Consider the following 13,464-nt stretch of genomic DNA (forward strand, 5'->3'; position numbering starts at 1 on the left):
TAAGTTAAAGATACCATCATTTTTGTCTAGGCCAGTTTCATTAGTTTGTTTTATAAATGATTCTATTAAACCACAATTGAAAAGCAATGTCTGATTTTCGTTAGTGATTTCAGTACGTTTTTTATTTATCATTACTTTTGTCAGCTTCAACTTATTTCAGGGTTTTTCTTTCTTCAACGGAAGGGTTTGCCCACGAGTGTGAGTGACTGCATGGGACGCAATAGAAAACGATTTGGCTGGTTGTCAAACATTGTCAGGAGTATACAAAATTATGTGACCATGGTTATAAGTATCTTGAATACTATTTCACTTTTTAACTATTTTAAACCTTCCTCTTCCAACATTAAATTATAAAAATGTACTTTAAAAGCTGACACTGTAGTTTAGTATAAACATATTGATTTATTCATAAATTACCAAATTCCACACTCCTGAAATCAATTTTTCCAGGTCCCTTTTATGTGAAAAATACAAAAATGTAGGCTACCAACATATGGTTATGAACCTCCAGATGCTGAATGTATTCAGAATCTAATGAAACCTTTGTTAAAACAGAATTCTAAAAAATTCCTACTCTTAAGTCATCACATACTTGAACAAAGCCTTTCGATGATTTCAGCATTCTTGGCCGCCCAATGAGGTCAAAATATTTTCATCAGAGCATAATTTGCGGTTCACAACATCTAAAAGTGGGATTACACACAACAATTTCTGACTATCTGACAGATAACCACAGGTTATAGACATAGCTACAGCAGGTATGGAAAAAACCAATGTAATTCTATGTTCTATTTTGGCTGGAAAAAATTCTGATGCTCAACATGGTAAGAGGGTGTCAATTTAGAGTTCTTCTCCTTTCTAATCTTCAGCAGTACATCCACATGTGCTGCATATTCCAGCAACTGACAGTAAAGCTCCAGCAGCAGATTTAACGATTTAAAAAATTCCAAGGGAGCCCAATGATAATCAGGTATCAGAGCTTCAGATTATTAGGCATCTATAGCCAGCATGAAGTCTTTGCTGCAAAGCTCTTATTAAATACAATAAAGGTAAATGCACACGATCAGGATTTATGTGCGGAGAATTGGTGCGGATTTGCATGCAGATTTGGTGTGGATTTTACTCTCCCCATTGAAGTGAATGGAGAAAATCTGGTCAGAAAAAATAGAATATTAAAATTTGCATCGCAGGTCATAATCAGCACAAAAAGAAAATCTGCATTGTGTACATGAGAATTTCTAATTCTCACAGAATACAATGTACATGACCTCCGGTGCAGATTTTCCACATGCAAATCTGCACACAATCCTGATCGTGTGTATTTAGCCTAAGAGCAGCCCAATGCAGCCTGTTGCTGCATTCAGATGCCTAGAAGGAAGGGCAAACACAAATAGCATAGGACCTCTGCACAAGAACAATATTTGGGCCCGTGCTCTCCAAAGCTCAGAGAGCATTCCCTTATGTCGCTCTATGAATCCATAAATAATTGTGAGCTATGAAATTCAATAGCTCAGTATCTTACATGCAATTTAATAGACAGAAGGAAGGTGTTTTTGATGTAGTAGTGGGCCCTCACTACAGGTACTTGGTCCCAATGAAGCTGCTTAGGTTGCACATATGTATGGAGAGGCCCTGCCTGACTAGGGGCCACAGCACAGCGTTCTGTCTGCTGCTGGAGCTTTTCATTCGGTTGCAGCAAAGCACAGTGGTTTGTATTGCTGGAGTTCAGAAAGGAAGATACCCTGATAATAAATTACATTTTTAATTTGCTTATTTTTATGGTAAGGAAGAATGTTAATCGGAATGTTCAGCTTAAGGCCTCATGCACACGGCCGTGATCCGCGGCCGAGAGTGGTCCGTGGTAACCCGGCCGGGATTCCTTCTGACAGCAGGAGCGCACGGCGTCATTGGTTGCTATGACGCCGTGCGCTTCATGCCGCCGCTGCTGTACAGTGATACACTCGTATGATCTATACGAGTGTATCACTGTACAGCAGCGGCGGCATGAAGCGCACAGCGTCATAGCAACCAATGACGCCGTGTGCTCTCCTGCTGTCAGAATAAATCCCGGCCGGGTTACCACGGACCGCTCTCGGCCGCGGAACACGGCCGTGTGCATGAGGCCTATCTATGTTAACAGCTTTGTGTGTAAAGCCACATTAACACCTTACTAAAGAAATGTATTGCATACAGTGCCAAGAGGCATTGATGATACATTGTACAATCTTCACAATATCTGTCCACATAAATTGTATGAAGTGTTCTTGAGTAGAAATTTGGGGTATATTCTGGTTTACTTATCAAAGATTTAACAACTGGCATGTTTCAAGAAAGATTAAAAAAAAAAAAATAAAAAAAGTGCAGTTACTTGTAGTGTCACTTAAACTGGTCTACAGAAACAAATCTGGAGCGTGCCACGGTGCCCCTAATTCAAGTATCAGCCGAAGCAAATCACTGCTAGTCACCTCTAGCAGTAAAGGGTGGTAAGACTGTTTATACTACAGGGCCCAAGCAAAAGTTTACATAGTACATTGGTGAGAAACAGCTCTTTATGTTGAAACCCCTGGTCAAGTACCTATAATTAGTGTGTTATGAAAGAAGAATAAAGGCTCTCAGGTTGATCTGTATACACTAAAGATTAACTGAGCACTTGAAAATAATGTCCACCACCATTTGGCTAACTCATTAGTCATTGATTTTCCATAAATTTTCCACGGTCCTGAAGAGTTTGCCCGTGACTCTGTTACCGGACTGCTTGTTGTAATTTTTCAATTCTGGTTTCTCTATGGAACATCTTATACAAGCAAGACAAGATGATCAAAGCTACTTATATCCAATCTTTCATCTGGTTTTCCATTAATTGGTGCTCTGGTAGAACTTATTGTTGATGCTGTGCCCATATAATAATGTAATAGATCCACACCATGAGCAGTGGTTCTCAACTCAAATTTCAGTGAAGTACAAACAGGGTCATTGCCTTTTACTTCACTGTGATATGAAGGAGTAGCATGCGGAGCTTCAGAAGGCACCAGCTGGGATCCACAAGGCTTTGTTCTGTTCTTGATCCACAATTGCCAGGATCTGAGTGCAAATGTTGATCAGTGCACCCCCTTGAATTACAGCTGGAATAAAATGCGAAAAAAAAAGGAAAGTTAAACCATATGCAGCACAAATATCAGCACAGGAATGTCAATCAGTATATATATATATATATATATATATATATATATATATTAGTAACAAAACTTACTTTAAACCCTTAAAGAGGTTGTCTTATCTTGCTGTTACTAAGGCAAGATGAGCCACTGTCCCAACCCCTCCTGGGGAAACAGCTGAGCGCTTTGGTGCAGGAGGTGGTTGGAACTGTCATATTTCGCCTTAGTAACAGCAGGGAGACAACACAGAATACTGTTTTTACATTAGATTGTAGCACTAGGCACTAAATTGCCCCAAGGATGTAGCTAAATCCTTGGGCATCAGGGCACTTATCGGAGATCTCTGGTCACTAAACCCCTTAGAAGCCATGGTCAATAGAAACCAGCTGCCAGTCCATTGGCACTCTGAGCAGCAATTGTGGGAAGCAGTACTTTAGGGTTGCTCACACAATGTGTTTTTGACAATCTTATGGTCGCACATTTGTACGCAGAAATTGGCATTAACCTCTTGCCTACCGCCGCACGACTTTATGCGTTGTGGCGGTAGGCTCTTCTCTGTAACCCAATGTATAAAAGCACTTGGTTACATTGCAATCTGCTGGCGCCCCGTAGTCCTCCAGATCGATGAGACTGCGCCGGGACCAAAAGAAGCCGTCTCGCTGCTGGCATCCTTGTAGCAACCTGATACATTGCAGTGTACAACGTAAAAGCCAGTGGGGAGCACTCTTTTTGATGTAAGAGCGCCCCCTGCAGGCTATAAAATTTACTGTGAGCCTGCAGGATATGAATTAACCTCTTCCTGCCCTTAAATAAATAAATAAAAAGTAAAAGATAAATAAGTCATAAAAAGAGAAATACAGAAAAAAAATATATTATAGCAATAGTTATTAATAGTATTAGCAATGGTATAGAAGACTACATACACACCCATACAAACATCTCCCCCTTTTTCTTTCATACAAAATATAGTTATATAATTTATTTTATATATTGTGAGACAGTGACAGGTCTCACTCAGGTTGGAGGCAAGGAAGGGGTGGATAGTGCGGTCCATGCCCCTATTCCACCACAGGTGAGACCAGCTGGATGTAGTCAGTCTGGCATAAAGCACCTCCAGGGTGTCAGAAAAGGGGGGAAGTGTGTGACCTGTAGACAGAGGCCTGGAGGCTCTGTCTGGGTGGTCTCAGCTGGGCAAGCTGAGGGACCACAAGGCTGGGAGATAGCCTGGAGTTGGGGGGACGCAGCGACCCCCTGGGAGGGTCGCCAGGGCCATAGTCAGGGCAGACTACTGAGCCCCCAATCCCTCTACAAGAAACAGTGAACTAAGACAGTGGGAATACTGTGCTCTGTACAGCCAGGAGGCTGTGGGACCATTGGCTGACAAAGCCGCACGAGTTTACAGGGTGTGAACTGTAACTTAGGTGAGTCAGGAAACTCTGTGTTAGTTAGAGCCTAGCCGGGCAAGTGTTTATTATTTTGTCATTTTGTTGTTGCTGGTGTTGCACAATAAATGCACTGTTTGGACATTATATCCGTGTCTGGTGAAGTAACCTGTGAGAATGACCCCCGGAGAAGAGCTAACCCCCCACAATATTTTATATATATATATATATATATATATATTATATATTATAATATATCACACATACATATACACACACACACATACATATATATATATATATATATATATATATATATATATATATATAGTGAAACAGTGAAGGGTCTGTTAGTAGATGGGAGAGACTGATTGCAGCAAGGTGAGGTCAAGCACCGGGCCGAATTTCACTTGCCGGTCCGGGCTTTGCGGACGCCCAACTCTCATTAAAAGCAGCTAGAGTGTGGGATAGGTTGGTGTTAAGTTGTTTGTACCTGTGTGGATGTTTGCAACCTGTCTGGGAGGACAGGTCGACTTTGTTCAGGACTTGAACCCTTTAGGCCTCTTTCACACGACCGTATGGCTTTTTCAGTGTTTTGCGGTCCGTTTTTCACGGATCCGTTGTTACGTTTTTGCTTTCGTTGTGTTTCCGTTTCTGTTCCGTTTTTCCGTATGGCATATACAGTATACTGTACAGTAATTACATAGAAAAAAATTGTGCTGGCCATAAAATTTTCAATAGATGGTTTCGCAAAAACAAAAACGGATACAGAAGACATACGGATGCAATTTCCATATGTGTTCCAGTTTTTTTTGCAGACCATTGACCTTGAATGGAGCCATGGGAACGTGATTTGCTGGCAATAATAGGACATGTTCTATCTTTCAACTAAACAGAAAAACAGAAATACGAAAACGGAATGCATACGGAGTACATTACGTTTGTTTTTTTGCGGAACCAGTAAAATGAATGGTTCCGTATATATAGACCGTATATGGAATGTAAAAAAACGGCCCGTAAAGGGGGGGGGGGGGTGTAACGGTCATGTGAAATAAGCCTTAAGTGGATCTGTGGCAAGGTGTGGCCAGGACTTGACCAGTACATGCGGTACCTGCAACACGTTGTGAACTGAACACCAGGGCTTGATCTATATACGTGGTACCCTCAGCATGGTGTGAACTGAGCATCAGGACTTAGGCTACTTTCACCCTCGCGTTTGAGGCGGATCCGTCATGGATCTGCACAGACGGATCCGTTCAGATAATACAACCGTCTGCATCCGTTTAGAACAGATCAGTTTGTATTATCTTTAACATAGCCAAGACGGATCTGTCTTGAACACCATTGAAAGTCAATGGAGGACGGATCCATTTTCTATTGTGCCAGATTGTGTCATAGAAAACAGATTCTTCCCCATTAACTTACATTGTGTGTCAAAACTGATCCGTTTGGCTCAGTTTCAGTGTTTTGGTGTCCGCCTCCAAAGCGGAATGGAGACTGAACGGAGGCAAACTGATGCATTCTGAACGGATCTCACAAACGGAAAGCCAAAACGCCAGCGTGAAAGTAGCCTTAAAACAAAGGTGAAGTTGTTTTTTCTGTTTTGTGATACCTGCCTAGTGTGAATAAACACTGAAGTTTGTACTGCATCCGCTCACCCTGCCTACCAGAGCGAATTCCCACAATTGGTGTCTTGGAGCGGGCATACGAAGTGAGGCATTTTTTCCAGGCACTGTTTTATATCCTGGATTAAGCCCGCTAAATTGCAACCAGTGTCACTAGACAAGATGGAGGCTGTAGTGAAAGCCCTCTTGGAGGCTAACCAGCAACTGCGAGAGGCTAATCAGTGACAGAAAGAAATGAACCAGCACCAACAGGAGGCTAATCAGCAACCGCAAGAAACAAACCAGTTGCTACTGCAACACGTGATGGCCTTACAGAAGACAGGAGAATCGAGGGGGGTCCATGATGTCCGGGAAGCAGTCCGCACAAATTCCCCAAAATGGCTCCAACAGATGACGTCGAGACCTACCTGGCGGTGTTCGAGAAGGTGGCCGAGAGGGAGGGTCTACCCAGAGACCAGTGGGCTGAGGCTATTGCTCCGTTCCTAACATCCGGGCCCCAACAGATCTACTTTGATTTGTTGGCCGAGCAAGCGGCGGACTACAACAAAGTCAAGGGTGAGATCCTGGAGCGACTGGGGGTGAATATGTTGGTTCGGGCCCAGCGGGTGCATCGGTGGGAGTTTGAGCCGGCCAGGCCAGCGAGGTTACAGTATTATGACTTGGTTCACCTATTGCAGAAATGGCTACAGCCCGAGGTACTGAATCTCACTGCCATGCTGGACCGTGTTGCGGCTGACAGGTTCTGGAGGGCATTGCCACTGCCCCTACAGCACTGGGTCGGGCAGGCATCCCCTGCTAGCGCCCTTGAGATGGTGGAACTGGTAGAGCGGTATGGGGCTACCAAGGAAATCCAGGAGGGGGCTCTAGGGAAGGGGGCAATAATGCCCAAAAAATCCCCACCCCAGACCCGGCGGTCAATGCTGAGAAAGACCGCTTGGGATGTGCCCTTTGGAGATCTGGGCCCGAAAATATGCTGGAAGTGTCATGAGCCCGGCCATGTTAGGGCCGCCTGCCCCCACCTGGTTGAGCCCATAGACACAAACTTTGGGTACCGACAGTCACTCTATGCCAGAAGGGTATGTGCATCAGACACTCCAGAGACTCTCGGTAACAAATATTTGTGTCAGGTGAAGGTAGGAGTCACTCCCGCGGTGGCTCTGCTGGACTTAGGGAGTCTGGTGACCCTTGTGAGGGCTACTCTGGTGCGACCCACTGAGTTTACTGGCCGGAAAGTCAGCGTATTCAGCGTTAATGGAGATTTAAAAGACTACCCCACCGCTCCGGTGTCTCTAAACACGTGTGCCGGCAGGTGGATCCATGAGGTGGCAGTGGCCACGAGCCTGCACTATGAGTTGATACTAGGAAGAGACTTTCCGTTCCCAGCCCCGTGGCCAGCTGTTATACCTACTGACCGCGGAGAGATAGGGAAAGCTCCAGTGGAGAGGCCTGGCTCAGTCGGGGTGCTAGAACCCTGGGAAACCAAGGCAGCAGGGCCCGCGGTAGGGGTGACAGCCACTCTGGTGGATGAGGGGGGAGACAACCCCACTGAATGGGATAGTAAGGGAGCATATGAAGGCAGCTCAGCGAGCCCAGAGTCAGGTCTATAATCGAGCGGCTCAGGTCCTGAACTTTAGCCTGGGAGATCGGGTCTTGGTTTTTGTGCCACCTGTGGACAGAAAGTTCCTTGCTATGTAGCAGGGGCCCTATAAGATACTGGAGAAAGTAGGCAACGTAACTTACAACGTACACCAGCCAGGTCGGTGGAAGCCGGAGTAGGTCTACCATGTCAACTTACTGAAGCCTTGGAAGGATAGGGAGAGTTGTGTTGAGAACAACCCGCATCCTGTTTATCTAGGAGAAGGGGTTCTGGCACCTCTGTCTGTTGCAGGGGAAGAGGCTGCCACGGTATGTGTCTTACAGCCTTTCCTCTAAGCAGGCTCAGGAGGCCAGGGAGTTCATTAGTCAGGACACGGATGTGTTCTCGGAGCTCCCTGGACGTACTTCCTTAATACGACATAATATTGTCACAGAGCCCCAGGCGAAAGTCCGGTTAAAGCCGTACCGAGTGCCCGAGGCTCAGCAACAAGTCATCTCAGAGGAGGCACGATACTTAGGGTATGTCATTGGACGCAGAGTCATAAAACCCCCAGAAGAATAAGATAGAGGCGATATGGAGTTGGCCATGGCCTGTCACCACCGGGCCAAAGAGAAGAATGCCCAGGTCACCAGATGGTTCTTGTTTCTACAGAACTTCACGTTCACATTGGAACATAGAGCAGGCCGGTTACAGGGAAATGCGGATGCCCTGTCCTGGGTGCACTGCTTGGCGAGTGTTCATCCCCTCAAGGTTGAACAAAGGAGGAGGATATGTGACACAGTGAAGGGTCTGTTAGTAGATGGGAGGTATTTTCCTCCCAGCATATGCTGCAGAGACTGATTGCAGCAAAGTCAGGCCAAGCACCGGGCCGGATTTCGCTTGCCGGTCCGGGCTTTAAGGACGCCCAACTCTCATTAAAAGCAGCTAGAGTGTGGGATAGGTCAGTGTTAAGTTGTTTGTACCTGTGTGGATATTTGAAACCTGTCTGGCAGGACAGGTCGACTTTGTTAAGGACTTGAACCCTTCGAGCGGATCTGTGGCAAGGTGTGAACACACACCAGGACGACCAGTACACAAGGTACCTGCAATACGGTGTGAACTGAACACCAGGACTTAAAACAAAAGTGAAGCTGTTTTTTCTGATACCTGTCAAGTGTGAATAAACACTGACGTTTTTGTGCCTCTGTACTGCATCCGCTCACCCTGCCGAATCCCCACAATATACACTCACCTAAAGAATTATTAGGAACACCATACTAATACGGTGTTGGACCCCTTTTTGCCTTCAGAACTGCCTTAATTCTACAAGGCATTGATTCAACAAGGTGCTGATAGCATTCTTTAGAAATGTTGGCCCATATTGATAGGATAGCATCTTGCAGTTGATGGAGATTTGAGGGATGCACATCCAGGGCACGAAGCTCCCGTTCCACCACATCCCAAAGATGCTCTATTGGGTTGAGATCTGGTGACTGTGGGGGACATTTTAGTACAGTGAACTCATTGTCATGTTCAAGAAACCAATTTGAAATGATTCGAGCTTTGTGACATGGTGCATTATCCTGCTGGAAGTAGCCATCAGAGGATGGATACATGTTCTCATTCTGTTTACGCCAAATTCGGACTCTACCATTTGAATGTCTCAACAGAAATCGAGACTCATCAGACCAGGCAACATTTTTCCAGTCTTCAACAGTCCAATTTTGGTGAGCTCGTGCAAATTGTAGCCTCTTTTTCCTATTTGTAGTGGAGATGAGTGGTACCCCGTGGGGTCTTCTGCTGTTGTAGCCCATCCGCCTCAAGGTTGTGCGTGTTGTGGCTTCACAAATGCTTTGCTGCATACCTCGGTTGTAATGAGTGGTTATTTCAGTCAACGTTGCTCTTCTATCAGCTTGAATCAGTCGGCCCATTCTCCTCTGACCTCTAGCATCCACAAGGCATTTTTGCCCACAGGACTGCCGCATACTGGATGTTTTTCCCTTTTCACACCATTCTTTGTAAACCCTAGAAATGGTTGTGCGTGAAAATCCCAGTAACTGAGCAGATTGTGAAATACTCAGACCGGCCGGTCTGGCTCCAACAACCATGCCACGCTCAAAATTGCTTAAATCACCTTTCTTTCCCATTCTGACATTCAGTTTGGAGTTCAGGAGATTGTCTTGACCAGGACCACACCCCTAAATGCATTGAAGCAACTGCCATGTGATTGGTTGGCTAGATAATTGCATTAATGAGAAATAGAACAGGTGTTCCTAATAATTCTTTAGGTGAGTGTATACCGTATGTGTCTCTTTATAAGACGCACCTGATAAGACGCACCTAGGTTTTTGAGGAGGAAAATAAGAAAGAAAAAAGAATTGAACCAAAAAGGTGTGCTTTTGGTGGGTTTTGAACTAATGTTGGTCTGTAGATCCCCTGCAGATGACAATGTTATGGGGGCGATCTGTGGATGACGCACTGTTATGAAGGCGATCTGTGGATGACGCACTGTTATGGGGGCGATCTGTGGATGACGCACTGTTATGGGGGCGATCTGTGGATGACGCACTGTTATGGGGGCGATCTGTGGATGACTCGCACTGTTTATGGGGGCGATCTGTGGATGACGCACTGTTATGGGGGCGATCTGTGGATGACGCACTGTTATGGGGGCGATCAGTGGATGACGCACTGTTATGGGGGCGATCTGTGGATGACGCACTGTTATGGGGGCGATCTGTGGATGACGCACTGTTATGGGGGCGATCTGTGGATGACGCACTGTTATGGGGGCGATCTGTGGATGACGCACTGTTATGGGGGCGATCTGTGGATGACGCACTGTTATGGGGGCGATCTGTGGATGACGCACTGTTATGGGGAATCCGTGGATGACGCACTGATATGGGGGATCTGTGGATGACGCACTGATATGGGGGATCTGTGGATGACGCACTGATATGGGGATATCTGTGGATGATGCACTGTTATGGGGGATATCTGTGAATGACGCACTGCTATCGGGGATGGGTAGATGACACTGTTATAGGGGGGGTGTGTGTAGATGACACCGCTATGGGGGATGTGTGGTCACAGTATTACATTATTGTGTCCCCTCATGTCCCTGTGTGAATAGTGACCCCATTACACCGGGCCCCGCTCACAGCAGTCTTTATATGTAAAGTTTATTTATTTAATGCTCAAGCAGTGTCTCTTTGTTAAACTACGGTAATAGTCTGTAGTAGTACTCACTAGCTCACTCAAAGCAGCGGTCAGGCCGGCAGCGTAACGTCACTCACTCACTCAGTCACACTCCTGACAGCTTCATTACTCAAGTGGGAGGAGCATGACCGAGTGAGTGACGTTACGCTGCCGGCCTGATGGCTGCTTTGAGTGAGCTAGTGAGTACTACTACAGACGATTACGGTAGTTTAACAAAGAGGGAGCCACTGCTTGAGCATTAAATAGACTTTACATATAAAGACTGCTGTGAGCGGGCCCAGTGTACACTGACTGCATCGGGCGCCGCTGCGAGTGCAACAGCAGTTGCCCGCCTCCAGCCCCTCCTCCCACCCTGCTTACTGTAACTGATACATCGCAAGCCGCGCTGTGCAGCATAGAGGCCGGCGATGTATCAGTGTCAGCCATGTAAAAATTGCACCATTCGCTTTAAAAGATATATAAAAGTTTAAATATAAACTGTCTGTGCCATCAATAACAGCAGCAATGCATATTTGATATGGGCTTATACAGTGCTTGGACAAACCTGTTGCCATTTTGAAAATACTTTTTGAATATTATCTTATGATGCGGTTTCTACACAAACCTAAAGAAAGAAATTCAAAATTTTAATGATATTTAGGGAAAGAAGTTCTAAATTCGCATAATCTGTGGCATTGGGGGACAGAGGCAAGATCATCTTATAGACTCTTTGCCAGCCCCTTTGTTCTGGCCAACTTCAGCCCAGCTTGTCTTGGGGGACCTCCTCTAAAACAGACTGGCTAAGATCTCCCCTTGCATGCCACCTGACTACGCTTTCCATTCGGCCTAGGTCTTTTTCGGTCAGCTTTTCCAGTGAGTGTTAGCTCTTGGGTCTCCATGTGACATCTTGCTTGTTCTTGACATTTGAAGTTTCAGTATGGTCAGTCTGAACTCCTCTACTCTACCTGTTTGGGTACTTGCGATATGCAAGATCGGCGTTCAGGTTATCTAAGAACTCCTTAATGGATTCCGTTACCACAGACCATAACAGAATTCTATGACTGGATGCACCACGGAAGCCTATAAAGAGGCATTCCGTCATAATAGAAGTCTATTCTGGCCAGAGACGTGTAAATCGCAAGTTCGCTCAACACTATCCATCTAATGTCAATTACCCTTGTCCATCAGCCTAGCTGAACCAGTATAGGTGTGTTGCTTGTCTAAAATGGTGCATTACCCCTCTCAGACTATTAAAGCAATTGTTGAGATATTGTGGTGCACATCCTTTATATTCAATGCTGCTCGCTTGGACTCAGAGCACAAAGAGTGGTGCTTGAACGTTTATGAACCCGTTAGAATTTTTTATATTTCTGCAATAATTTGACCTAAAACTACATTATATTTTCACGCAAGTAATAAAAGTAGATGTCGTATATCTGGACTTCTCTAAAGCATTTGACACTGTACCACATACAAGGTTAGTATATAAAATGAGAATGCTCGGACTGGGAGAAAATGTATGTATGTGGGTAACTGGCTCAACAGAGGTTATTAACAGTACACACTCAGATTGGGTCACTGTCACTAGCGGAGTACCTCAGGGGTCAGTATTGGGCCCTATTCTCTTCAATATATTTATTAATGATCTTGTAGAAGGCTTGCACAGTAAAATATAAATTTTTGCAGATGACACTAAACTGTGTAAAGTAATTAACACGGAAGAGGACAGTATACTGCTACAAAGGGATCTGGATAGATTGGAGGCTTGGGCAGAGACATGGCAGATGAGGTTTAACACTGACAAATGCAAGGTTATGCACATGGGAAGGAATAATGCAAGTCACCCGTACTTACTATATGGTAAAACACTGGGTAACACTGACTGGGAAAAGGACCTAGGAATTTTATTGAACAGCAAACTAAGCTGTAGAAACCAGTGTCAGGCAGCTGCTGCCAAGGCCAATAAGATAATGGGTTGCATCAAAAGGGGCATAGATGCCTGTGATAAGAACATATTCCTGCCCCTTTACAAATCACTAGTCAGACCACACATGGAGTACTGTGTACAGTCCTGGGCTCCTATGAACAAGGCAGAGATAGCAGAGCTGGAGAGGGTTCAGAGGAGGGAAACTAAAGTAATAACTGGAATGGGTGGACTACAGTACCTTGAAAGATAATCAAAATTAGGGTTATTCACTTTAGAAAAAACTCAGATCTAATAACTCAGGGAAGATCTAATAACGATGTATAAATATATCAGGGGTCAGCATAGAGATCTCTCCCATCATCTATTTATCCCCAGGACTGTGACTGTGACATGGGGACATCCTCTGCATATGTAGGAAAGAAGGTTTGTACACAAACATAGAGGAGGATTCTTTACAGTAAGAGCAGTGAGACTATGGAACTCTCTGCCTGAGGAGGTGGTGATGGCGAGTTCACTAAAAGAGTTCAAGAAGGGCCTGGATGTATTTCTGGAGTGTAATAATATTACAAACTATAGCTATTAGAGAGGGGTCGTTAAT

At 45.0% G+C, this 13,464-nt stretch overlaps 1 protein-coding gene across 5 annotated transcripts in view; it reads right to left on the reverse strand.

The window, feature by feature from the left end:
• Positions 1 to 2,127: 2,127 nt before the first annotated feature.
• Positions 2,128 to 13,464, reverse strand: part of DLG5 (discs large MAGUK scaffold protein 5) — a 233,215-nt gene continuing 221,878 nt past the window's right edge. For all 5 annotated transcript variants that reach the window (XM_040438900.1, XM_040438901.1, XM_040438897.1 and 2 more), the window contains one exon: positions 2,128 to 3,122. In XM_040438900.1, the coding sequence (XP_040294834.1) occupies positions 3,019 to 3,122 (104 nt within the window). In that variant the 3' untranslated portion in view covers positions 2,128 to 3,018. The remainder of the gene's footprint in view (positions 3,123 to 13,464) is intronic.

Source organism: Bufo bufo, chromosome 6 (genome assembly GCF_905171765.1).
Source record: "Bufo bufo chromosome 6, aBufBuf1.1, whole genome shotgun sequence".
In the NCBI taxonomy this organism is placed as follows: Eukaryota; Metazoa; Chordata; class Amphibia; order Anura; family Bufonidae; genus Bufo; species Bufo bufo.